Genomic DNA, 25783 nt, shown 5'->3' on the forward strand with positions numbered 1-25783 from the left:
TTTTCAAGGGCCCTCTCTCCCCTTGGGCCCCTATAATCAGTAGAGGTTTTACCCCCAGTCAGACACCCCTGCCTGGTAGGAAGTGGTTGGGGGGCTAGCATGAACTCTCTTATTTATGCTGCCATAGTCAGATCAACATTGGATTATGCATGCATTGTATTTAGTTCAACTGCAAAATCTCACTTGCAAAAGCTTGACCTGGTCCAGGCACAAGCCCTCCGTCTGTGTTGTGGTGCAGTCAAGACTTCTTCAATCCCAGCTCTCCAGGTGGAGGTTGGGGAGATGCCTTTATCTCTGAGACGTCTACAGCTTGCCATGGTGTATTGGGTAAATCTGCAGGGGCATATTATTAAGCATGATCATCCAACCAAACCTGTGTTGAACTCTAGCTGGGAACATGGAAGGAAACAATTTAGCAGTTTTGGATGGGTGGAAAACAGTCAAGCTGAGAAACGGGTCTTTTAAAACTAAGTCACAGCTGTACAGTGGCATTACCTGTTATTTCCCTTAGGAGGGCTCTGGGCCTAAGCGTCTAATTCCGATTTGAAGCTCCACCCAAACTGTGATGGCGGTCAATAAATTTAAAGAAGAAGAAGAAAACTGTCACTTATAAGTTATAAAACAGCTAGCCTATCATATGTTATATTTCTATCTTTGCTGGAGGCTTGCTATAGACTCCTCTCTGGCAAATTCTACTATTCTGCGTTTTTAGTTTAGCCAGAGAATGTCTAATAAGTTTAGCACTAATTATTTTCCTTCTCTTCTTTTGCTTCACCATCCCAGAGCCGACTCGACGTGATGGCGTCATGTGATAGTGTCTCCGGAAACAGGAAGTAGCAGGGCTAGGACACAGGACAGCTGTCTGCACAAAACAAAAATCATGAACTTACACTAAAGGGCTATTCTGTAAACATAATTTTAAATGGACGAGAAAGAAAATACAAAGTGTAATTAATACTGAGCTAACTGGTCGTCAAAACATTTAAGGTAAGTTGACTGCGATCCAAAAGCAAGCATTTTCCCGTTCTGTCGGATAGAAGACACCTCCCTTTTAGCATAGCCCGTTGCAAAATGCTTCGCTTTCTCCCCAGCTAGTCGACTTCATATAGTTGAACTGCAGTGACTGATAAAACAAGCAGTTTATAGTAAATATCAAGTTCCCTTGTACTTGTGAAGTAATGTGCATTTCTGTTATTTGAGTGTCAAGCTCTTGGGTAGGCTAAATGATTGAGGCCATCAAAATGCTTATGCGTCTCTCGCTAGTTAGCTAACTTCGGACTGGTAAATAACAGAGCTTACTTCTGTCAAACATCGGCTACGTCAGTGACATATTTTTCTTTTGCCCGCATGTTGTAGTCAAGTTGCAGAATATTAAACCATCTCTCATTGAAAGCATCGTATTCTGTTTCTTATAATTGCGGTAAATGTTAATGGCGCTCGTTTTCAGACAGTTTACATAGTGTCAATCCCCCCCACCCACCTCCGTTTTACAGATACGACCAAAATGACAGCGATCAAGCATGCCCTCCAGAGGGACATTTTCACTCCCAATGATGAGCGTCTTCTCAGCATTGTCAATGTGTGCAAAGCAGGCAAGAAAAAGAAGAACTGCTTTCTTTGCGCCACAGGTAAAATACCTATCATCTTAATCAGATTCTCTGCTGGCCTATATTAACGTCTTATATGGGAGAGATATATGGTATGTAATGTTTACCTCTAGAGCCCAGATTTATCATAGGCCTACTTTGCTTGACAGCAAGAAGTTGTCCTGGAAGCTAAGAGTCGTTCCATCTCCTTTCACCTTTAATCCCAGTTGTGTGTGTGTCTGTGTGTGTCTGTCTCTATGTGTGTGTGTCTGTCTATCTCTTTCTCTGTGTGTGTGTGTGTGTGTGTGTCTGCCCCCCGCCCCCCCCCCCTGACTACACACACACACACACATACATATATAGCCTACCATACATGTACACTAAAAAAAATAAAACATTGTATATTTACAATACATTAGTGTCAGGTTATGGCATAATGATATATATTTTGCTGCATCTGAAGGACCCTCTCCTGAGAGGATAGCCATTTTTTCATTTTTGTTTAGCTCTTTGAAATTTGGGTAGGTTGTTTTAAATTTTAGGAAAAAGGGTTGTCTTCATTTTTCATACTTTTCACAGTATAGAAGAAAGTGCCCCTCAACCTTCCCTGTCTGGCAGTGACCACATGTTCCTTCTTTTGGCATCCAGGTCTTTCTATGCCTACCAGTTTCCACTGCAAGGGTGTGGTCACTGAGCCTGTACTTGGTCAGGATATGCCTCTGCTTTGTATCTCTGACAGAGATGAGATGCTCTGCCAATTTATAATCTCTTTTAATGGTTAGATAGAATTTCATCCTACTTTGGCTTGTAGTTTGGTTTCTCCAATGTTCCAAATAATCTTATTTTGCTTGTTTGATGATTTTATTGACACAAATTTGTAGTTTGGAAGCAGAACTGGTCTGAGCGTATTGTGTATTAGTTGTTGTTACGGAATTAGTGAGCTTCAGTACCAGCTGGCACAGGTCACTCTTCTGGGTTCAGTTCCTAGGTTTTTAATGCCTCAAACTGGAGAGTGTTTTTGGGACTAGATTTCAGGTGCAACCAGAATTTTAGGGATCTTTTTTTGAATAGGTATAGCCAACGGGTAACGGCCTAATTCTGCTCTACATGCGTTGTTGGGTGTTTTAGTTTGAACTTTCAATACAGTTCGGCAGAATTCGTCATGTAGGGCTTCTGTAGGATGCTTGTCCCATGTGGTGTAGTTCTGCATACTGAATGGACTCCAAACCTCACTTCCATATAGCGCAATAGGCTGTATTATACTGTCACATACTTTGCACCAGATACTGACTGGTATATTTATATTGTAAAATTTGGATTTGGCTCTGCGGCCTTTTTCTTTTAGTGCATTCACTGCCATGCTGAAACTTACTAATGCATTAATGACCAGACCGAGGTAAGTACACTGCATTGTGTGTAGGATGGTGCTACCTAGGGTGAACATGTGTCTGTGTTCCTGACATCTGGGTTTTTATTTGGCAAATCATGATTTTTGTCTTTGAAAGATTTACTGTCAGGGCCCAGGTCTGGCAGTACTTCTCTAGCAGGTCTAGGTGCTGCTGTAGGCCCTGTTCTGTTTGCGACAGGAGTACTAGGTCGTCTGCAAAGAGCAGGAATTTAACCTCTTTTTCTTGAAGGGTTAGTCCAGGGGCTGCAGACTTTTACAACTGCACCGCTAGTTCATTGATGTACTGTAGATGTTGAACAGAGTTGGACTCAGACTGCAGCCCTGCCTTACACCACGTCTCTGTGGGAAGGGTTCTGTTTGTTTTTTGCCAATTTTCACTCTGCATTTATTGTTTGGATACATTGACTTGATCATGTCATATGCTTTACCCCCTACACCACTTTCTAAAAGTGTGTAATAATCCTTTTTTGAAATCAATAAAGCAGGTAAATATTTTTCCATTTTTTGTGTCTTTTACATGTTTATTGATAAGGGTATGTAGGGTGTAAATGTGATCTGTTGTGCGGTGATTTGGGAGAAAGCCAATTTGATTTTTACTCAGGGTATTGTGTTCAATAAGGAAGGTTTGAATTCTGTCATTCAAAATGCAACTAAATGCCTTCCCCAGATTACTGCTCACACATTTACCTCTGTAATTTTTTGGGTCCAATTTGTCTCCACTTTTATGAATTGGGGTGATAATTCCTTCTTTCCAGATTTCAGGGAAACAGCCAGAACTTAGAACGAGATTGAACGGCTCTCTGCAGCTCAGGTGTGCTGTATTTAATGGCCCTTTCCATTAGACTTGTAAATCATTGTACACCCACCCGTACAACATGTACGTTGCTAAAGGAATGCGTTTCTCTTGAGCCACGAGGGGCATTAGCAGGAGGCTAGTCATTGTTATTGTTTTGTGCTACATGTAGCCTCTAGCTAAACGGCTGGAAAACAAATTGTTACATTGTATTGCACGCACAGCAAGACCGTGCAATGCATGAATTTGTGACCGGATTGAAGCAGCAATGTAATCTAATGTGTAAGAGCATTGCATCAACATTAAAATGACCAACAAAAATACATGTCATCTCAACTACGGACGCAGTCATGTTTGTTGTAAGGTTGTACGTCCACCTCGGGGTACCCTCAAGTACTCCGAGGTAAAGGGGGCGTGCCTGCGTGAAATGCCGCAAGAAAGCAGGGTAATTTACACTTTCCAACTCGGGCGACGGATTTACAAGTCTAATGGAAAGTGCCATAAGCATCTCACTCCTGATGCTATCAGGACCACAGGCTTTATTGGGTTTTAGGGATTTTAATCTTTGTGCCAATTCTTCACTCGAGATGGGGTAATCGAATGGATTTTGATTGTTTTTGAATATTGATTCAAAGTTTTGTGCTCAAAGTATTCCACATCTCCCAGAACTGATTTCCCAGAACTCGATTTCATACAGTAAATTGTTGGTGTAGCTTTGCTTTTTTCTTTTGATTGTTTGTTTGTAGCTTTTCAGGGTTTTAAAATATTCCATCCTCAAGTCTGTGCTGTGAGGATGGTGGTGTTTTGAGGTTTGACAGTTGTTTTCTGCCAATTTTACATTCTGTGTCACCATTTTTCATGCTTTGTTTTGTTTGTTTTTTGGCTGTCTTTTTGTTGTTTTTAGTTAGACCAGCCTTTTTTGCAACCTTGTGAACCCTATTCTGCTAGGGGGATATAAACAGCGCAGAGATAGGTTGTTGATTTGGAGATACCTATGGAATCATGCAGTTTCAGCCAGATGCGATTTACAACTGAAATGTGTTTGTCAAATTTGGTTTTGCACCACACCAAGATACCACCTGAATCTCTGCCTCGGTGTGTTTTTCTAGATTTTACTGAGGGCACTATAATATAATTATTTGGTGGACATTGAACTTTTTCTCGACACCAAGTTTCAGTGAGTATCAAAACACTTGAGCTACACCCCTGACATGTCTGGATGCTATTAGTAACAGATATTAACTGTAGAAAATGTGAAGGCTACAGGTGAGAGTTTTCCAGATATTGCTGTTTAAAAATGACTTTCCAGAGTATGATGCCTAAAAAATGTCCATACCCCTCATTCAATATTTTTAATAATGACAAAACTTTTAACAGTTGTGACTTATACATTTTGGATTTTTCTTATTAAGAAGTGTATCTTTTTTACTAGAATTTTTCCAGGAAATTCTGAGATGGTCAGGTAGGAAGATTTTTTAGAATTTTTGGCATCTTGGCGAAGGTGAAAGGAGACGGAATGACCCCTAAGCAGTTTTGCATTCTTTATGTAACTTAAGCCATGCACAACCCAACAGGGACAAACAGCTTGTTCTATGACAGACACACTCCGTTTCCACTCTCTGAATCCACTCTCTGTCTTGCATTGCAGTCACCACAGAGCGACCGGTGCAGGTGAAAGTGGTCAAGGTGAAGAAGTCGGACAAGGGGGATTTCTACAAGCGCCAGATGGCATGGGAGCTGCGGGATCTCACCGAGGTGGATGCCAAAGATGCCAACAAGGTCTGAGGTCACGGTTCAGAAAGATCCCGCACATTATATCTCTATGGGCCTATCTGTCATTCATTTCACCTCTGTTGCGTGTGTTGTTTTAAATCTTCCAGGAAAACCCGGAGTTTGACCTGCACTTCGAGAAGGTGTATCGATGGCTGGCAAGCAGCACAGCGGAGAAGAACTCCTTCATCTCTTGCATCTGGAAGCTCAACCAGCGCTACCTCCGCAAGAAGGTGGAGTTTGTCAATGTCAGCGCCCAGCTTTTGGAAGGTGGGACATGCCCAGACTTTTGAAATGATATTTACTGTAGACTATGTCAGGAATGACAGGCATAACACTAGTTAGAGAAGAGTTACATAAGGAAGCCCTTATAGTGCTTTAACCTAACCTGCTACTGTGTTTTACAGGTGCTGTATTGCACCTTGAGCAAGTTTGATTTAGGAAATTCCAGAATTATTCTCCTCTATTCATTCATTCCAATACTACAAACTTGCTCTTTTTTTTCCCCCTTTATTCTTCCTTTAAATAGGGTCTCTCTGTGGCTCTTGTGCCTAACATCTGCCCTTTTCAGCTTCATTTTAGACTCTATTGGACCTTTTTATTCTGCATTGATTTGTTACGGGTTGCTCAGACACCCGTTCCTCTGTAAAGTTCAGGGGCGGAGGGGGGGTTGCATGATTTGTGCTCTGTCAACAAACTCATTGATGGCTCTAAAAAGGCATATCTGAACAGAGGCCCTAACCATTTTTTTAGCCAACATTGTTGCACAAATCAGGGTGAACCAACATATTTCAAATTTTCTTCCTGCAGTAGGCTCTAAGGCATGGCAGACACCTTAACGCTTCAGATATTTCCTGTTGTTTGTTGTGTGATGTTGCTGAATGAACTGAAGCATGGCTCTGTGTGGCTTGTAAGGCTTAATCTCTGTTCTGTACTCTTCTCTCTAAAACCTCTCACTGGCCAGAGCTTCCTAAAGCTGAAGGTTGGTACTGCAACTCTTTACTTTTCCCTCCGTCATTGCCCCGCCAGACCTCTCATACTCCCCCACTGCACTGCCTCTCCCCGTTTCCATAGCATCTCCATGTCCGGCCATCTGTCCTAAACCACCCGTTCACCGACCACACCGCACGCCATACAACCATAACAGCACTGTGGATGATTGTTTTGTGAGGGCGTGAGTGGTAAAGGTCTGTGTGTATGGATCTTGGTTGTTGTAGCTTCTGTGCAATGTGTGTATTAATTGTGTGCGTGTGCTTGTGCTTGTGTGTGTGTGTGTGTGTGTGTGTGTGTGTGTGTGTGTGTGTGTGTGTGTGTGTGTGTGTGTGTGTGTGTGTGTGTGTGTGTGTGTGTGTGTGTGTGTGTGTGTGTGTGTGTGTGTGTGTGTGTGTGTGTGTGTGTGTATCCCCCCCAGAGTCCGTTCCGAGCAGTGAGAACCAGAGTGTTGCGGGCGGCGACGAGGACGCCCTGGATGACTACCAGGAGCTGAACACCCGTGAGGAGCAGGACATCGAGGGCATGATGGAGGTGTGCGAGTACGCCATCTCCAACGCAGAGGCCTTCGCTGAGAAACTCTCCAAAGAGCTGCAAGTGCTGGATGGGGTGAGTGGAACAAAAGCCCACCTAGACCTGCTGGCATGAGCAGCAACCACTGGCAAAGGTGATGGCATCTGGGTAAAGCCATCACATGGTGAAATCAAAAATGATTTATTTCTGCTCCGTTTCAACCCGCTTTGGTGAAATTTCACCAACTTAAGACTCCGACACACCATCCCAGCAACATTCCGGATACAGTCCCTTAGCAACATCCTAGATACCATCCTTGCAAAATCCTGGAAGTTGCGAGCGGGCATCACAAGGCGGCGGAATTTCACCATGTGATGCGTTTTCCCAGATCCCATTACAAAGGTGAAAAAAACACATCCAGGATAGTGGCGCACAGGCAAGTGAGGGTTTGAGGTGTTTGGATCAAGGATGAGAACATGGGGGCTGAATCCGCATTCAGTCAGAAAGGAGGAGGCAAGCAGTGTTCTAATGAAAAGATACCATGGGATGTTAATGAAATCCAGCGACTTGTAGCTGTTATGAGCCAAATAGCTCTTGGCAACACAAAATGTCATGGAACAAAGGTAAACTAATTTCAACGTTTGAGGCATCAAGCAATGGGCAGCAAGTGAATCACTGTAAGTTTGAATGAGGCTTTAGAGAGGGTAAGTGTTAGCTGTAGGAGAGGGGTAAAGAACAGGCCTAATAGGGATTATATAACTATGTATTTATGTAGATTTGAAATTTGAGTGGCTTTTGGCTGCTATGATTAGGCTGTAAGTTGTCATTTTCAATCTGCTCCATCTTAGCTCCTGTTTTTATTGACTCCTCTCTCTTACACTCTCTCTCTCTCTCTCTCTCTCTCTCTCACACACACACACACACTCTCTCTCTCTCCCTCCCTCCCATGGACCTGGCTCCCCTCAGGCAAACATTCAGTCCATCATGGCGTCAGAGAAGCAGGTGAGCATGCTGATGGATCTGCTGGACGAAGCCCTGAGGGAGGTGGACACCATCGAGGGCAAGCTGAGCAGCTACGAGGAGATGCTCCAGAGCGTCAAGGAGCAGATGGACCAGATCTCCCAGAGCAACCGCCTCATCCAGATCAGCAACTCCAACAACGGCAAACTCCTGGACGAGATCCAGTTCCTGGTGGTGAGGTGTTGCTCTTGAACTTGGGGGAGGGGAAGGGCAGGCACTTTTGGAATATGCTTGTAGGATGTAGACTCTCATTTGCTGGGTTTTTTCACTCTGGTTTGAATGTTAAAATGACCTAGCCAGTACCCTAGTGTGCATGATTTATTGCAAAGCTTGCTAGTTAATATGAACATGCATCAATCTGAGAGAAGTGGTCTTGCATTTATCAATATTATGTAGGCCTGTAGGCCTGTAAGCAACTGTATAAGGAAAGGGATTCGTAGCCAAAGGCTAAAATTGAACCCAGCTACAATTTGTAAGGTATCACCAATATCAAGTTAATGTTACAAAATGTATGGCTACATAAATTCTTTAAATGGTTCTGGTCAACAATTAAATATCTAAAATTTCACAATGGAGGATGTTTTAGTTGGCTAATTTTAGAAAGTGCGCTGCAGGCGCCTATGAGGCACCGCAGGCCGCAGGCTCCGTGTTGGAGACCCCTGTTGAAGTGTACTCTTTGATTCTCTGTTGTCCTACAGAAGCAGGTACAGGCACATTTGTCTCTTTATTGTTGTTTCCTAAAATATTTCCAGTATCTACAATCTTTGCATGTTTGCAGAACCACATGGACCTGTCCAGAGGACACATTCGGGCCCTTCAGGAGGGTGACCTGTCCTCCCCCAAAGGCATCGAGGCCTGCATCAACGCGTCGGAGGCCCTGCTGCAGTGCATGAACGTGGCTCTCAGGCCAGGTGTGTCTACCTCTCCCTTCTACTGTCTGTTCTCTCCCAACCCTTCAGCAGGGGAGTTTTGAACATTCTAACAGAAGATTCTAGACTGCAATAATGTAAGGTTCTAAAATTCCATGTAGAATTCGATGAACCCAGATATTCTTAGGCGGGGATCACGTCAGCCAGCGGCAAGCGGCAGCATCAGCAGCAAACGTAACGCAACGCTCAGACCATAATAAGTTTTATCTCGTTCCTAAGCAACACAAACGTTTGTCAATTGAATATGCTCACGTTGCGCTTTGAAAGTTGAACCAAGTTCAATGCTAAGTTGTTCAACGCTAGCGTTACGCCAGTGTTGCCACGGTTCCACTGCCGAACCATAGAGAACAACAGGAAACCTGCCGCTTGCCGCTGGCTAATGTGATCCCCGCCTAAACACCGGTATGACGGTACCGGCTGTTAAAGGATGTTTAAGGGTTAAACGGCCAAAACAACATGCCGATTTGGGGTTATGGTTGGGCTTTATAGTATTTGGCAATGGTGTGCTCACGTGTGTGGTCTGTGTTTGTTAAAAACGGCTTCCTGTAGGTCACGATAAGCTGGCTGCGGTCAAGCAGCAGCAGATGCTCTTCAGTGAACTGAGAGACAATTTCGCCCGGCGCCTCACCAACCACCTCAACAACGTGTTTGTACATCAGGTACACACACACACACACACACACACACACACACGTGTGACCTTTTCATCTGCCACCCACTGAAATGGTATATGAAGAGAGAGTATCGTCTTTTATAGAAGCTACATTCCTTCATAGCTTCATGGGTCACTAGCGCTACCAACCACCAACCAGTCACTCAGGTAATTTGACTATGTACAGTATCTGACCAATTCCACAATGTCCTGGGGCACTTCAAGAGGGATGAATTTAGTCTTGTTTTACAATGTAAGTGTATACATATTTGGCGCTTGAATGTTCCTTGTTTCTTCATTGGTTGTCTGTACTTCTGTCTTTCTCTTTTTATTGGCTGTTTTTCTTCTCTGTCCTGAATCTGATTGGTTACTTGTCTCCTGCTCCCTGTGTTTTGATTGGCCGCCTTGCCTCGCTCTGTTACCCCACATCACGCAACTCTGTGCTCTTTCTCTCTGTCTCTGTCTCTGTGTCCCTCTGTCCCCCTTGTCAGTTCAACCACTTCAGTCACTTCAAAATGACCATCCCTCAGTTCTATAGGTCCTCCTGTCTGTCACTCCCAGTGAGTACACCTGTCCAGCACCCGCCCCCTCCGACGTAACATATGATCGCACTTCCTCCTCGTCTAACCATGCCCACCACCCCAACCCAAACCCCTTCATTCAATGCCCTGGTTTCCCCTGAAGAGCATGGCTTGTGCTCATGAAGACCTAACTTGTTCTCCTCCATCTAAGGAACTAAAATATTTATTTAAAAAAAAGCTTTTTTCACCTGAAGTCTTTAATTAACCCAAACGTGCTACCCCCTCTCATCGTTGTCAACTCATTTTAGCACCATTGTAGCACCCCCTTGTGGCTGGGAGGTACAAAGCACTGCGCTTTTTTGTGTGCATTTCGAATGAGTTTAAGGTATGATTTGCGTGTGTGTGTAAGAGAGAGAGAGAGAGTAAGGTGTTTGCACTTGGGATGGGTTCGACGCTCTGCCTGTGCACCCAGCATGTTGCGTTCTAGCCAGGCAAGTGCACAAGACACCTGTGACCCAAAGACCCGAGGAGGACCCATCATCCCAGCACTGCTTTGTTGAACACACCCTAGCCCTCAGCTCTTGCTCTGACTGTGAACAGTACAAAGACAAGTGCTGAGAAATGAAACCATGTGCAGTAGGTTTCTATGATTATAGATGTCATAGGGTTCACTGTTCCCTTTTTAGTTGGTTGTCATCAGGAGGTTACTTTATGATATTGTGATGGTGTCTAGTGTGACTAATCAGCATCTTCCTGCACCAGATAAAGCTTTTGACCAAACCAGCTCTTTAAGTTTCATCATAACACCAATCCCTAGCCTTGACATGTAGTGTGCGTGTGTGTGTTTGTATGTGTGTGTGTGTGTGTGTGTGTGTTTCTTTGCATGTAATTGGTTTGTTTATGGATATGGATATGGATATCTGGGTTTGCTACTGGTTTTGGATCTGATTTGCGTGTATGTGAAGATGGCTGATGGCAAGGATTGTTTTTTTATAAAAAGGGCAGAAGCTTCTGCTTTCTGGTGTGTGTGTGTGTGTGTGTGTGTGTGTGTGTGTGTGCTGGTTTGTGTATTTGGTATAGTTGTGTGTGATGATGATGTTTGGGTTTTTTGTTTGTGTGTCAGAGTGTGTGTGTGTGTGTGTGTGTGTGTGTGTGTGTGTGTGTGTGTGTGTGTGTGTGTGTGTGTGTGTGTGTGTATGTGTGTGTGTGTGTCTACAAGCACAGGCGCCTGTTAAACCCTCCCCCCTCCCCTCTCCTCCCCCCAGGGCCACGACCAGAGCTCCACGCTCTCCCAGCACACGCCGGACCTGGCACTGCCCAAACACAGCCCCCTGCACCGGGACCTGCTGCGCTACGCCAAGCTCATGGAGTGGCTCAAGAACACCCAGAGGGAGAAGTACGACGGCCTGTCCAGGGTAAGAGCCTTCCTCTTCCTCATGGCCTCTAGCTCACAACCACCATCCTCATCCTCAAGATCGTCGTCATCTTCGCTCTCGTAGTCATCTTCAGATCCCCTACAAGCCTCAGATATTGCAGTCAATGATGTACACAGTTCATTTATAGCCATCACTATTAAACATACTTGCCATGGTTCGGTATGAAGTGCATTTCATCCCACACACCTACCTCCAATATGCTTTCAGAGCATTCAAAATGCTAAAAAAATACTTGACAAACCAATGGGCTACTTGCACGAAGGCCTCTTATATGCTTGTTTGTTTTCCGGTGAAGCCAGGTGTGTTTGAACCTGCCACTATGTAATTACTAATAAGTGTCACAGTCAACAGACCTAGTTGAGTGTTCAGCACCTGGTGATTCAGCATGTATCGATAAAGAAGGATTTATGAATGTGTTAATTTTTTTATTATTGCGCAAACAAGATATTCCGTGTCAGAGTGAAGATGTAAGGAGCAGAATATAACAGAAGATGCCGTTACAACATAGTTAATGCTCAACCGGAAAAACGAACGAGCGCACTGACAGCCTTTTTGTTAAGCATCCCATTTGAGCCGATGAGCTTCCCATTGCCTTATGAGCTTCCCATTGCCTTATGAGCTTCCCATTGCCTTATGAGCTTACCATTGCCTTATGAGCTTCCCATTGCATTATGAGCTTCCCATGGTTTGTAAACTTGGAAATAGTAGCACAACCGTTTGCCTAGCATTTCTCCTCACTTTGTGAGCAATGATCTTTTTCTTTAGTTGTTGCTAATGTTTTATATTTCCTTTGTTTCTCATATTGTAGACCTATGTTGATTACATGTCCAGATTGTATGAAAGGGAAATCAAAGACTTCTTTGAAGGTGCCAAAATCAAAATGGCTGGCACTACCAAGGAGGCGAAGGGGAAGTTCGGTAAGGATTTTAAAATGTGTGTGTGTGCGCGTGTGTGTGCGCGTGTGTGCGCGTGTGTCTGTTCACTTTGAAAGTGTTTGTGTGTAGTCCCCCTGCTATGACGTAAAGAACCCACTATAATGTGTCATCAGACGCTTTATGTTTGTGTGCTTTATGTTGCCATAAGTGGTATGAGTCAGTGTGTTTTTCTTTTCTTTTAACATATGACACATTGTTGTTCATCGTCTCATGCAGTCCATGTCTGTACTTTTAGTTATAAGTGCTGCAGTGTACTTATGTCTGTGTTAGTGAGTGAGACAGTAAGGCAGCTGTCTGTGTGCACTGTGCTACATGTCTGTAGCTGGGCTTCCATACAACGATTTATTGCGCTTTTTGAATATTTAAATCCTAAAGAAATCTTGACTTGAAATGTTTGAAATGCGCATAATGGCTTTTAAAGCAAATAAAGTCCAATTGATTGACCAGAGGAGGGTGGATTAGCTCACGATTTGCTAAAGGGGGTAATGCCATCGAGGTTGATAGCAACGGGTTTTAATCGCATTAAATTGCATTCATTGCAATTTTATTAGCCATTTCCATAAACATCGCCTTAAAACTTTAACAACCTCTAGTTTGTATCGGACAGCTGTTCATAGATCCTCCTTTGATTTGGAGTTTCCATTTCCATAACACAGCAGATGGAAGTGTTTTTTTTTGTGATTTTGATTTACTTTATTTATTTATTTATTTATTTTACAAATTGTTCTTAAACCATGCGACTGAGTGGGATGGAACCCCAGCTGATGTGTCTGTCTGTGTCTGTGCATTGTGCTGTGCTGACATGCCCCGCTTGGCTGCGATCAGGAGGCTACATGTATTGGAAATCTAGAATAGGAACGGAAGTGGGAGTAAAGTTGCAATATGTTGTTTTTGTTGTCAAAACAATTATCAATAAGTTGGACCCTGTACGATGATAAAAGGCCAAATCTCACAACGCCTGAGTACATCGCATAAATTGTATACATTATATACATTATATACATTTATTATAAATCTAAACCTACCTAAATATTCTCCTTTTCTCAATGCAAACTTGATATTGCAACTTTGAATACATCTAGCATTCAGATATTTTTTTACACAGGTTTCATTTAGACAGATATCACCATTACATTTGATATGACTTTCTCATACCCACACCCAATGTTTCTGTAATGCCACAACAGAAAAACCAATACATCCTTCAGCTGTCTGCAACCGTTTTACTGGGTGTTTGTTTTCACCTGCACTTTTTAAACAACTCTCTATCTCCCCCTGCTGGTAAGCTTTAGAATGGCAGGAGGTTTATTCTCTGCATGCTGTATTCAAAATTTCCGGTGCATCTTTCTTTTTCTATTATTACCCCTAAAAAAAAACTCAGAGGAAAGCAACCTTTTTGGCCACTGCAGCGCATGTCAGTGTTCGACCTATGACCTATAACCTTTTGACGCGTGTGTCCCCCCCCCACCCCATGCCTACCTACCCCTTGCCACCCACCCTTCCCCTCACTGCATGCCCTATGCCTAACGAGTCTCTGTCTCTGGTGCCTGCCTTTTCTAACCTTCTGCCAGCCACGCTTCCGCGGAAAGAGAGTGCTCTCAAACAGGAGGTCGAAAGTAAGTACCACACACAAACACGCTTCTCTCTCACACAGACACACACACACACACACACACACATACTTTTCACACACACACACACACACACACGCACACACACACACACACACAGGCTTCCGAACACACAAGCATGGTAAATAGTTACCGGTTTGATAAACACATTTAAATTCATCTCTACCCCTTGAATTGATGGTACCAAAGACAAATCGACTTCACTGGAGGGCTCTTACTGTAATTGCTTATTTTCTAGACAGAGTTATCACAGAAATGCAGAACATAACTGTCGTATATGCTTTATGTATTTGTCTCTGCGCCACACCAAATGCGCAGACTTTAGCCTGTAGAATTAGCCAGTGCTGCCAAACAAACATGAAATCACACACTGAAGTGTTTGTCTGTCTGTGAGACACCATAGATATTACTCACGGACAAAGTCTAGCTGGTGCGTACTCTTTATCTATGTAGAATAAGAAACCATCCCATACACCACAGGTTTACCAAATATAAGCATACGCAAACCAATTCTAAACACTCTGGGCCCTTCCTGTCTTTGATAACCAGATCAAAGGGCATGCTCTTAGCACATGTGGCTCAGCTGTCAGGCACAGGGTTCAGTCACGTGAATGGCAGACTAACATCAAAACACCTATGAACGTCAGGCTCTGTTTGCTTTCAACTATTGGCAGATACATAGAACACATCTCTACTCTATTGTCTTATTGGTTTTAATTGTAATGATATAATTATCTATAAACATAGTCGTTGCTTGCTTCTTTTGGTGATAGATGTTTGATGAATAGCCTACTGCAGCAGTTGATTGCAAATGGAGGGCGTATTTTCAAAGGTGTTTTCAATTAATTTGGTTATAGAGACTGAGCTAGCAATATCAGACAATGCTAGGACAAGCCTGGCTTTATCTGTTATCTTATATTTCTTAATTCTACTCTTGTAAAACCCACCTTCCGGGCTTCTCTCAGAGTGTGACTTGAGTTGTTGTTCTTCCCCACCCACGGCGTGGCGAGCCTGCACGGCAGTTCGGGTAAGCTGACGGGCTCCACATCGAGCCTGAACAAGCTGGCGGTGCAGAGCTCCAGCAGTCGCCGCTCCCAGTCCTCCTCCCTGCTGGACATGGGCAACATGTCCGCCTCCGACCTGGACGTAGCCGACAGGACTAAGTTCGACAAGGTAAACATACCATGCCGTGGCTTTGGTCTTTCTACCAGGTTTTCATACACATTGTGTGTGTGTGTGTGTGTGTGTGTGTGTGTGTGTGTGTGTGTGGTTGTTTGTGTGTTTGTGTGTGTGTGTGTGTGTGTGTGTGTGTGTGTGTGCGCCCATATTTGGGTCCAGAACTACAGTACCAGTTGCTAAGCATCCTTATTCTGAACATGTCTCATCATGAGTGGAAACTACCTGATATCTGTGAGTCAGTGACAATATGAGTCAGTGTTTTCACGGAGGCCATAAAGTGAATCGGTGTGTTCTGTGATGCACTCTGCCCACACTGTCCACTCCTCCCTGCAGATCTTTGAGCAGGTCCTCAGCGAGTTGGAACCTCTGTGTCTGGCCGAGCAGGACTTCATCATCAAATTCTTCAAGCTGCAGCAGCAGGTTCCCCTGGCCCAGGTGTGTGTGTGTTTCGGTTTGTCTGTCTATCTGTGTGTGTGTGTGAGCATGTGCACATACGGGAGTCCATTCCTGCGTGTGCGTTTGTGTGTGTGTGTGTGTGTGTGTGTGTGTGTGTCTGACTTGCATTTCTGGAAATGAGAATAAGTTAGGCATTAGTGTGTCCCCAAATTATAACCAATAATATTCCTCATTCGCACCACCATACGGCTCTTCTTTAGGCCGAAGTTGATGACACTGATGGAAGCGCTTCCTCCAGGGCCTCTGCCAATGAGCACAGGCACTCCATCTCATCGGAGTGAGTAACACGTACACACACACAGGAACACACACACACAGGAACACATTTTCGCACACATGTACACATACACACACACACACACACATAGAGGCACGCTTGTGCACACATATCTGAAGCCAAAGTGCCTCAGTCAGTTGCAGCCACCTCTAAGGCCGTTTGACTAGACACACACACACACACACACACACACACACACACACACACACACACACACACACACACACACACACACAGCTGGTCCTCATCACATATTATCTCCACACTTGGCCCAGCAAAATGGGATCCCACTTCCTTATGTCTCTGCTGGGTTCAGAACAGCACATATGTCTCCTCATATGTTTCTTGTTGTTGTCTTTCTCTGTTCTCGCTGGGGCGGTTAGCACAGCTTATCAAGGCTATCACTCTGGACTGCTGCCAGCTGTGTGTGCTGTGTACTACTTCTGTGTCAAACTGGACCATTATCTTTATGTTTATGTTTACTTATTCCAAAGCGAAATACAGCAATCACTGCTTTTGATGCAATTTAAATTTCATCTTTGTGTGTGTGTGTGTGTGTGGGGGGGGGGGGGTTGTTCCTACCTACCTGCTCCTCGTAACGCAACCTCTCCTCCACCAGGCGAGATATGGTGCGCCTGATGATGAACAAGATCTTCCAGAGCATCGAGACGGAGCTGAACAGCCTCATCGCGCTGGGCGACAAGATGGACAGCTTCCACTCGCTCTACATGCTGGTGAAGATGAGCCACCACGTGTGGACGGCCGAGAACGTGGACCCGGCCTCCTACCTCAGCACCACGCTGGGCAATGTGCTGGTCACTGTCAAGAGGAACTTCGACAAGTGCATTGTGAGTATCCTCTCCGTGTCCCTGCAGCATCGGGTCAACTAACAGGCTTTTGGCTGTATGGCTTAAGTGCAGACCAGTGCCACATATCCTCTTTTTACGATTGTTTTTAATTGTAAGCTTCATTGACCTTGACTGCAAAGCGCTTTGGTTGTTTTTTTAAATGTGGTATATATAAATAGATATGACTTCACTTGACACACAGTGTGCAGTTGAAAATGTGCTGGAGTTCTCAGTTCTCTAAAGACAAACCCTATAGCCTTCGCATATTTGTGTATTTGTTTATTAGTTGACTTTATTATTCACGTTCCCATTCGCAGTGTGCAAGTGTGCTAGTCCTCCTGGGGTGAAGTTAGTCTTTATTGTTGAACTCATTAGAAGTACCATTACACTGGATGACTGGAGCTACTTCCAGATGCAATGTGTGGTTACATTCCATGCCAGCATAGCATCTATTTCGACACCATTAGTCCTTGCTGTCTTGTCAGGGTTTTCTTTCCTCTCCTCCTCAGCAATTGCAGATCAGGCAGATGGAGGAGGTGAAGATCTCGAAGAAGAGCAAGGTCGGCATCCTGCCCTTCGTCACGGGCTTCGAGGAGTTCGCCGAGCTGGCCGAGACCATTTTCCGAAACGCCGAGCGGCGAGGTGACCTGGACAAGGCCTACAGCAAGCTGATTAGAGCGGTCTTCCTGAATGGTGAGGAAGATGGGCATTCATGGCAGAGCTGGACGGAGCTAAGCCTATTCTCTATGATTAGACATATTATTCATTATGTCATTTCACACCTATTTAAGTGCACAGTGTACATCTGTAAGTCAAGTACAGTGATTCAGCTGAAAACGATCAACAGTCACATTTGCACACGTACTGTGCTGCTCCCATATGGACTTGTGTAGTAAATATTTTCACTAGAAAAGATAAGCCTACTGGTTCTCGGCAGCATCGTAGGGTTTCGATTGAGATCTTTTGCATGTCTTGACCCCCCTGGCGTGTGCGTGTGTGTGCTTGTGTGTGCGTGTGTGTGCGTGTGCGTGTGTGTGCGTGTGTGTGTGCGTGTGCGTGTGCGTGTGTGTGCGTGTGTGTGTGCGTGTGTGCGTGTGTGTGTGTGCGTGTGCATGTGCGTGTGCGTGCGTGTGGCGCCCTGCAGTGGAGAAGGTGGCCAACGAGAGCCAGAAGACCCCGCGGGACGTGGTGATGATGGAGAACTTCCACCACATCTTCTCCACGTTGTCGCGCCTCAAGATCTCGTGCCTGGAGTCGGAGCGGCGCGAGGCCAAGCACAAGTACACCGAGCACCTGCAGTCCTACGTCATCACCTCACTGGGACAACCACTGGAGAAACTCAACGTAAGACAGAGATAGAGAGAGAGAGAGATAGAGGGAGAGAAAGGGAAGGGGAGATGTAGAAAAGAGCAAGGGAGGGAGGGGAAGATTAGCAACATCACAAGCCTAAATTAGCCTAAATAATAACAGTGCTTCATGACAGTGGTATTATAGAGCCTAAATAATAACAGTGCTTCATGACAGTGGTATTATAGAGCCTAAATTATAACAGTGCTTCATGACAGTGGCATTATAGAGCCTAGGTAATAACAGTGCAGTGCTTTATGACAGTGGTATTATAGAGCCTAAATAATAACAGTGCTTCATGACAGTGGTATTATAGAGCCTAAATTATAACAGTGCTTCATGACAGTGGCATTATAGAGCCTAGGTAATAACAGTGCAGTGCTTTATGACAGTGGTATTATAGAGCCTGATGGCAGATGGAATGAAAGACCTGCGGTAGCATTCCTTTTTACAAGATGGATGGTTGACAAATATAAAGGCCTAGTGTCTCATTGGAGTATTATACATGGAGTGACTGTTTTCTGTGTTGATTGCTGGTGTGTGTTTACAGCACTTCTTTGAGGGGGTGGAGGGGCGTGTGGCTCAGGGGGTGCGTGAGGAGGAGGTGAGCTACCAGCTGGCCTTCAGCAAGCAGGAGCTGCGGAAGGTCATCAAGGAGTACCCCGGCAAAGAGGTGAAGAAGGGTCTGGACAACCTCTACAAGAAGGTGGACAAACACCTGTGTGAGGAGGAGAGCTTGCTGCAGGTGAGTTCAGGGGACGTTTAGATACTTAGGGCCCGAGTTTGAAAGTAATAAGTCCCTGTGCACACTGACTTCTCCATTGGGCGGGTTCCGTTTGATGCATTTAGTTTAAAGGTATTGCTTGTCAATGCTATTGATTGGCTTAAACCAAACCTTTCATAAATCAAAGCGAAACTCTCACCAAAATGCACACAGGGTTTACTAAAAAGAAAGGTTTTGGACAACTCACTTCTTGACTAGCAAGATGGCGCGAGCAGAAAAACCAAGTGAGTTGTTCAAAACCTTTTTTTTAGTAAACGCTGTGTACACAAACAATGTTCTCAATGATCGAGTTCATGTGTAGAGACACTGGTGATACTTCGATCAAAGTTTCATGTTGTGTCGACCCTTCTTAGTGTTTAAAAAATAGAGATTTTGATGCGATCATGCATCAATAGTAGTGCCCCTAGGACTCCCATTCAAAAGACCATTTGATCTGAAAACGACAATACGGTCAAGCTTAAAAGTGGCGCTTCCGACGAAATTATGCTTTTAAACCTAGTTTGTATTTTGGCAAGAGTTACACTTTAACTTCTGTCTGTCTGCCTACTTAGTGCTGTTACACCACACCGCTTGCTTTTCTGCACGAGCAACACTGTGCATGCACTTCTATTTTTGCGATAACGTTCTCAAACTTGGGCCCTTGAGGTGACGGCTTAAGACATTTGTGTGTGTTATTTTTGTGATGTGTTCCTTTGCTTTGGGTGAATTCAATTATACAGGAAATTCCATGTCAGATACTGTATGTAACTTGTGGTGGAGGTTGCTGTAATGTCTCTTTTCTCCATTAGGTGGTGTGGCACTCCATGCAGGATGAGTTCATCCGGCAGTACAAGCACTTTGAAGGGCTGATCGGCCGCTGCTACCCCGGCTCTGGAATAACCATGGACTTTACCATTCAGGACATGCTGGAGTACTTCTCTAGCATCGCACAGTCTCACTAAATCTCACTTAGTCTCACTCACTCTTTCTCTCTCTCACACACAGTCTCTCTCTCTCTCTCTCTCTCTCTCTCTGTCTTCCTCGTGTATTGCATAACACATACAGAACACGCTCAATGCAAACACAGAATGGTGTGACCTTGAACCTCCTTTAAAGAAATGGAAGGATACAGGTTGATATGAGTTAAAGAGTTAGACTGTAAGTACTCTACTACATCTGCCTTGTATATACTTCAGTGTCTAATGAGTTTCCTGCTTTAGAACCCATTGTGTAAATTACTGAATGTTGTTGATGACCGTTTAATTTTTGTTTTGAGTTAACATTGATTGAACCCAAAATCTCTTGCAAACTGACTGAAAATGAGTGTGTGCTCATGTGTGTGTGCCTGTGTGTGCCTGTGTGTGTGTGTTTGTGCGTGTGTGTGTGTGTGTGTGTGTGTGTGTGTGTGTGTGTGTGTGTGTGTGTGTGTGTGTGTGTGTGTGTGTGTTACATTGGAACACTAGTTTTGTTCTTTCATCACTGCAGGAAAAATGCTTCAGCGTTCATTTTTTGTCACAAACTCTTCAGTTGATCGTATGGTTACTGATATTATTGTATCTTGGTGTGCCTGCACTGTAAATCAGGAAATGGACTTCATCTGCAAATCTCTCTAAAGTGACTGATTAAATATTGCTTATTCTGGTTACATCTTTTGCTTAGTTTTGTTATATGACCCTATGTGCTATTGCTAAACAAAATAATGCCAAATGTCAAATAAATAATGTCATATTTGTCTGTAATTTGTTATTTAGTGTTGTATTTTATTGCTGGTGGCATTTGTATTACATAAAATATGGATATTATTCAAAAATAGTATATGTTTGAAATAGTTTAAGGAGTTTGGATTTTCTGCTTTTAAGAAGCCAGTTTGAGCAGGCTGAACATTTTATCTTTTAAGACAACAGAATATCAATAGGTATTTGCATAATGTATTGGAAAAACTCCGTGTTTTGGTTTTATAATTATAACAGATTTTAGTTTTGAGATGTCAAGACAAACGTTGTGCGATTTGGCAGAGGTCGACTACTAGACAAATCATTGGGCAAGGTAGGTCCACGTCTCCTCCCACTAAGTCTGTCCACACACTACAAGTCCCACAATGCATTTTTTGTGAGTTTCCCCTGAAAACCCCATGAAATGCACTGAGAAAGTGGAGTTGCATCGGCGGAGTGAACGTGATGAAAATGTGTTAGACTAGCCTACTTCTTTTGTTTCCCCAAAAGGACAGGATAAAAACCGATACGAAGATGCCGGTGCGTAAGCAGGAGTTTGTGAAAAAGGGGGTCGGTGGACCTCGAGGCAGTTCGGTTATAAACTTTAGACCACTAGTAAGTGCGACGTCTCCGCGTCGGAGTTCAGCGGTCTTGCCTTCAGTGCTGACGTTCGCCGTTATCGTGGCGTCCGGAGGCCTTCTCTTGATGATAGAGAAAGGAATGCTGAATAATATGGAGACTCCGCCACCCCGAGGGAACGGCAAGAATGTAAACTATCTGCAGCAAGTTAGGCATCATGATTCAAATGCGGACGTGGAATCCCAAGTGAGTATATTTTCCATAATGATTTCCCCAGGAGGATTGTTTGCTTTAAACCGTCTCAGACAGATAATATGCTATACAGTTTTACAAGTAGCTCAGAGATCAAGTTGGTTTGTGTCAAGTGGTTAATGCAGGGTTTGAGGATGTGTTTTGACTTGCCAATCCGTTTCTCCGCATTTGGGTAGTAATTTAGGAATACATCATAACAGGTTATAGGTTTATGGACTTGCTTTTTCTTTAATCTATGTGGCATTATGTTATGTAAACATATGTGCCTGTAGGCTACACTAGATTGGTGAGCCTTCATAAAGTTTTAGCCAATTTGTGTGGATTTACTGCACACGTAGGCCTAATCCATGCAAATTCCCAAATTCACGAAACCAGTTCACAAACAGTTCACTTGTTTATTTATAAGTCTGGCTAGGAGGATTGGAAGATGTAGCCAAGCCAAAGCAGTGTTTGTAAGGAGAACAGTGTTTCTTTTACTGAGATGAGATGCAATGATGCACCTTGAATCATCCTGGCAAAGTAAGGTTGTAGTTGGTGGTTTTTCTAGGGGGCAAATTTGGTAATATAATGACTGGGGTAATAGATCAACACTACTTCATGGGTCTTCTGTGTATGATTGGGTATTTGAGGCTATAGTTTCCAAAAATGGCCCAGACCTGACAAACAAAATGCTGAAACATACTGTAAATCCAGAAATGTTGCCTGGTCAGTGAAGAGGTATTTGATACAGGATTAGAATGTGCTCTAAAAATGCTACTGATCACCTGAAAAAACAGAAACGTGTTACTACTTCATACATATATGGCCTATAGGTTGCCTATAGGTAGTTCAAAAGTTTGGGGTCACTTTCCTTGTGTTTGAGGGAAAGCAACATTTTTGGCCATATAACTAATACTAATCCAGAAAAGCATAAACGTGTCTAGTTTGAGGGACAAATACCTCACAGGTTTGACACTGGCAGCTTCATTAAATAGTACCAGCTAAACCCCATATCAACATCAAAAACAACAGAAGAGATGACTGAAGGATGCTGGCCTTCTAGGCAGAGCTGAGATAAAGCGAGGAGGAGGAGGAGGAGGAGGAGTGCACACCCAAGTAGAGGGGCTGGCCAGGAGGTTATCAGAATAAGGACGGAGTAGCCACACACTCTCTGATCTCTTTACATTTTTTATTCAAGACCAACGTTTCGGCAAACAGCCTTTATCAAGGCTTAAAGCAGAGTTGTAAAGAAAATAAAAATAAAACAAAAATAACACAGTCGGCAGAGGAAGACTGAAACAAGTTAACGTACAGGCAAATCTAAGGCAGATTACAAAGAAGAACATTTGTGAGATGGAGACCAAAATACTAGAGGAGTTTTTTGGAGGGGGCAAAGTGGGGAAATGTGTACAGGAAAAGGAATCTTGATGAAGATCTTGAAAGCTCTCACTAGTTTGCAATGCCATGGCACAGTGCTTGATTAGAACCAGTTCCCTCCAAAAAGAGGACAGTGATCCAAAGTATATCTCCAAACTATGCAAGAACCATATAGTGAAGAAGCAGTCATATATATATATATATATATATATATATATATATAGTAATTAATAATGAATTAATTAGTCGTTATTCTCAGTGACAATAAATTTAATATCTTAGGGGTGTTGACTAAACAAGGCATTTGACCATTTTATGACATTTCATAGACCCAACTGCTAATTTATAAACTGAGAAAATAATAATCAACAATGGAAACAGTGTTTAGTTAAAGCCTGAATGGAAATGTGTAATTTCAGGCCTACTGGAAGTTTTAAAAGATCAGCTCCAGTAACCACTGTCCCCCTCCTTGTCTTTCAGATTATGCAGGAGATCCGTAACCGCACCATCCGCTCCATGTGCAGCCAGAAGAACATGCCCCACAACGTGTGGTCGCTGAACGCCCTCCAGCGCAAGACTCTGCTGCAGCACATCCTGGTGAGCGAGGAGCACCACTTCCTCTACTGCTACGTGCCCAAGGTGGCCTGCTCCAACTGGAAGCGCATGCTGAAGGTTCTGAGCGGCGCCCTGCCCGGCGTGGACGCCAAGGGCAAGATGGACCACCGCGCCGACCTCCTCTTCCTGTCCGACCTGCAGCCAGAGCAGATCCGCCACCGCCTGCGCCACTACTACAAGTTCATGTTTGTGCGCGAGCCCATGGCACGCCTGCTGTCGGCCTACCGCAACAAGTTCGGCGAGATCGAGTCGTATCAGAAAAAGTACGGCGCCGAGATCATCCGCCGCTACCGCAAGGGCCGCGCCAAGGACACCAACATCGCCGGCGACGACGTGACGTTCACAGAGTTCGTGCGCTACCTGTTGGACGAGGAATCGGAGCGAATGAACGAACACTGGATGCCCATGTACAACCTCTGCCAGCCGTGCGCCATCACCTACGACTTCATTGGCTCGTACGAGCGTCTGGAGGACGACGCCGCGCACGTACTGGAAAAGGTGGGCGCGCCGCCCCACCTGCGCTTCCCAGAGCGCCAGTCGTGGTACAAACCTGTCACTAAAGAAACGTTACATTATTACCTGTGCGGCGTACCGCAGAAGCTACTGCGAGAGCTTCTGCCCAAGTACATTCTGGACTTCTCGCTCTTTGGATACTCCCTCCCCAACACAACCGCAGAGTACTGCAGACACTAAAGCAGGGACGGACAAACTTTCCTAAGTATTATTTTCAGGTGCTATTTTAATATGGAGCCCTGTTACACTCCCCACTGTATTATTTTATGTAAAGGATCGGGAAACTGACAGGATGTGGTTTAGATGAGGTTGAAACCACTATGTGAACAGGGAATAAGACAGACTCGACTCATCTCTGTTCAAGGATCAAGGACCCTAGACAACTCATGGGGAACCTTTTAAAAACCCCTCTGGATCCAGACCCAAGTGGCGTCTGTCCTTGATTCTGACCAGGTGGCTCTGTGTTACAGCTGGTCCAGGAACAGCTGTAATGTGAGGAACATGACGGGCCTCAATTTAATCTAATGTCCGGCAAAATGCAAAGCCAGGAAACGAGCAAAAGTGTCCCATGAGCTAAAGATGTTGTTTGGTGTGCGGAAGCATTTGAGCTGGTGTTTGTGCTTAGGATCTTGCTCATGGTACCAAATTATTAAATTAGCTTTAGGGACGTGTTAGACTTTGCATTTTGCCCATCATTTAACTTACAGCCCAATGAATCAGTAGATGGGACAGATGTTTAAAAAGACAGGAGAAAATAATCTGACGCACAAGTCGGACACAGTATTAGTGGCAGTGCCAGTATCTGGTGTTAAAGCTGCTGTAAGTATGTTAGCAGTTTCTGATGGCTTCTGCCATAAATTCACTTCGTCGTTTAAATGTGTTGAGCACACTCCAAATAACTGGATCAGCGGCTAGCTACATCACCTGTCCTGGATTGGTTCACATCCGGACTTACTTTTACCATTTACTTGCTGATTGAATAGCCTTTTTATAGTAATTATTACATGATGTGAAAACAGGTTTTTGTCATTGTATGGCTTACAGCAGTTTTAATTGTCCATCTTCAGCCTAGTTTGCAACTAGACAGCTTTAGTTTGCACTTGATTGAGGTTAACTTAAAGACTGTGCAACACATCTAAGAAATTATCTGTTGGTCTTAAATGTATCACTTGTAGCTGTTGCTGCAAGTAAATGCACTTTTCTCTGTCTGGCTACAGGGAACACAGAATACATTGTAATGCAAAAGAGCTCTTGGTTTATGATTATACAGTGGCAATCGATATTGTAAATATTGTAACTTAACAAAAATTAACCTTGTAGTCTACTATAGGCGTCACACCTCTGGACACTTCTTTTGATGATCATCTTTTGTGTGATATCTCCCAAGTCAAACATTTTGGAGCAGGGCCTGTGTTCCTGCGGTCATTCGTTATTTAATGTCACTCTCTCAGTGGACCATTGTCCCAACATCTGTGAAAAGCGTGAGTCTCTCACACCCAGAAACACCTGCATAGCCAGACCAGCTGGTAGCCAGGATACACACTGTACTCTTCTTCCACGCTTTCCCCACATCAAGTGAGATCCAATAAACACATTCCTGAATTTGACTGGTGTTATCTATGCTAAAGTTTACTGGAGTGGAATAAGCAACACTACTCAATTTTAAAGAGGCAGCATTTTGTTAGTAGTGTTGCTGGAAATG

At 44.0% G+C, this 25783-nt stretch overlaps 2 protein-coding genes across 3 annotated transcripts; both read left to right on the top strand.

Moving 5' to 3' along the window:
• The first annotated feature begins 834 nt into the window (after positions 1-834).
• On the top strand, positions 835-20793 carry exoc1 (exocyst complex component 1). Of its 2 annotated transcripts, XM_076278209.1 has the most exons (19): positions 835-987; positions 1494-1628; positions 5436-5566; positions 5668-5827; positions 6969-7156; positions 8027-8254; positions 8859-8991; positions 9559-9668; positions 11448-11597; positions 12427-12535; positions 14125-14169; positions 15185-15357; positions 15697-15798; positions 16020-16096; positions 16716-16944; positions 17454-17637; positions 18089-18288; positions 18842-19036; positions 19864-20793. In XM_076278209.1, the coding sequence occupies exons 2-19, from the start codon at positions 1505-1507 to the stop codon at positions 20014-20016; spliced, it is 2691 nt and encodes an 896-aa protein (XP_076134324.1). In that variant the 5' UTR covers positions 835-987; positions 1494-1504; the 3' UTR covers positions 20017-20793. The 2 variants fall into 2 exon arrangements, with proteins under 2 accessions (XP_076134324.1, XP_076134325.1); XM_076278210.1 differs by lacking the exon at positions 14125-14169 and having other exon boundaries at positions 12427-12533; positions 15183-15357.
• Positions 20794-21181: 388 nt separating this feature from the next.
• chst14 (carbohydrate (N-acetylgalactosamine 4-0) sulfotransferase 14) lies at positions 21182-25688 on the top strand. The gene is made up of 2 exons (XM_076278211.1): positions 21182-21591; positions 23434-25688. Exons 1-2 carry the CDS (start codon positions 21301-21303, stop codon positions 24259-24261), a joined length of 1119 nt encoding a protein of 372 aa, XP_076134326.1. The 5' UTR covers positions 21182-21300; the 3' UTR covers positions 24262-25688.
• The last annotated feature ends 95 nt before the right edge of the window (positions 25689-25783 follow it).

The sequence above is a fragment of the Alosa pseudoharengus genome, unplaced genomic scaffold (genome assembly GCF_046254945.1).
Source record: "Alosa pseudoharengus isolate Yale_2024_CS ecotype anadromous, Long Island Sound unplaced genomic scaffold, YU_APseudo_1.1 YU_APseudo_1.1_scf_11, whole genome shotgun sequence".
NCBI classification, from domain to species: Eukaryota; Metazoa; Chordata; class Actinopteri; order Clupeiformes; family Clupeidae; genus Alosa; species Alosa pseudoharengus.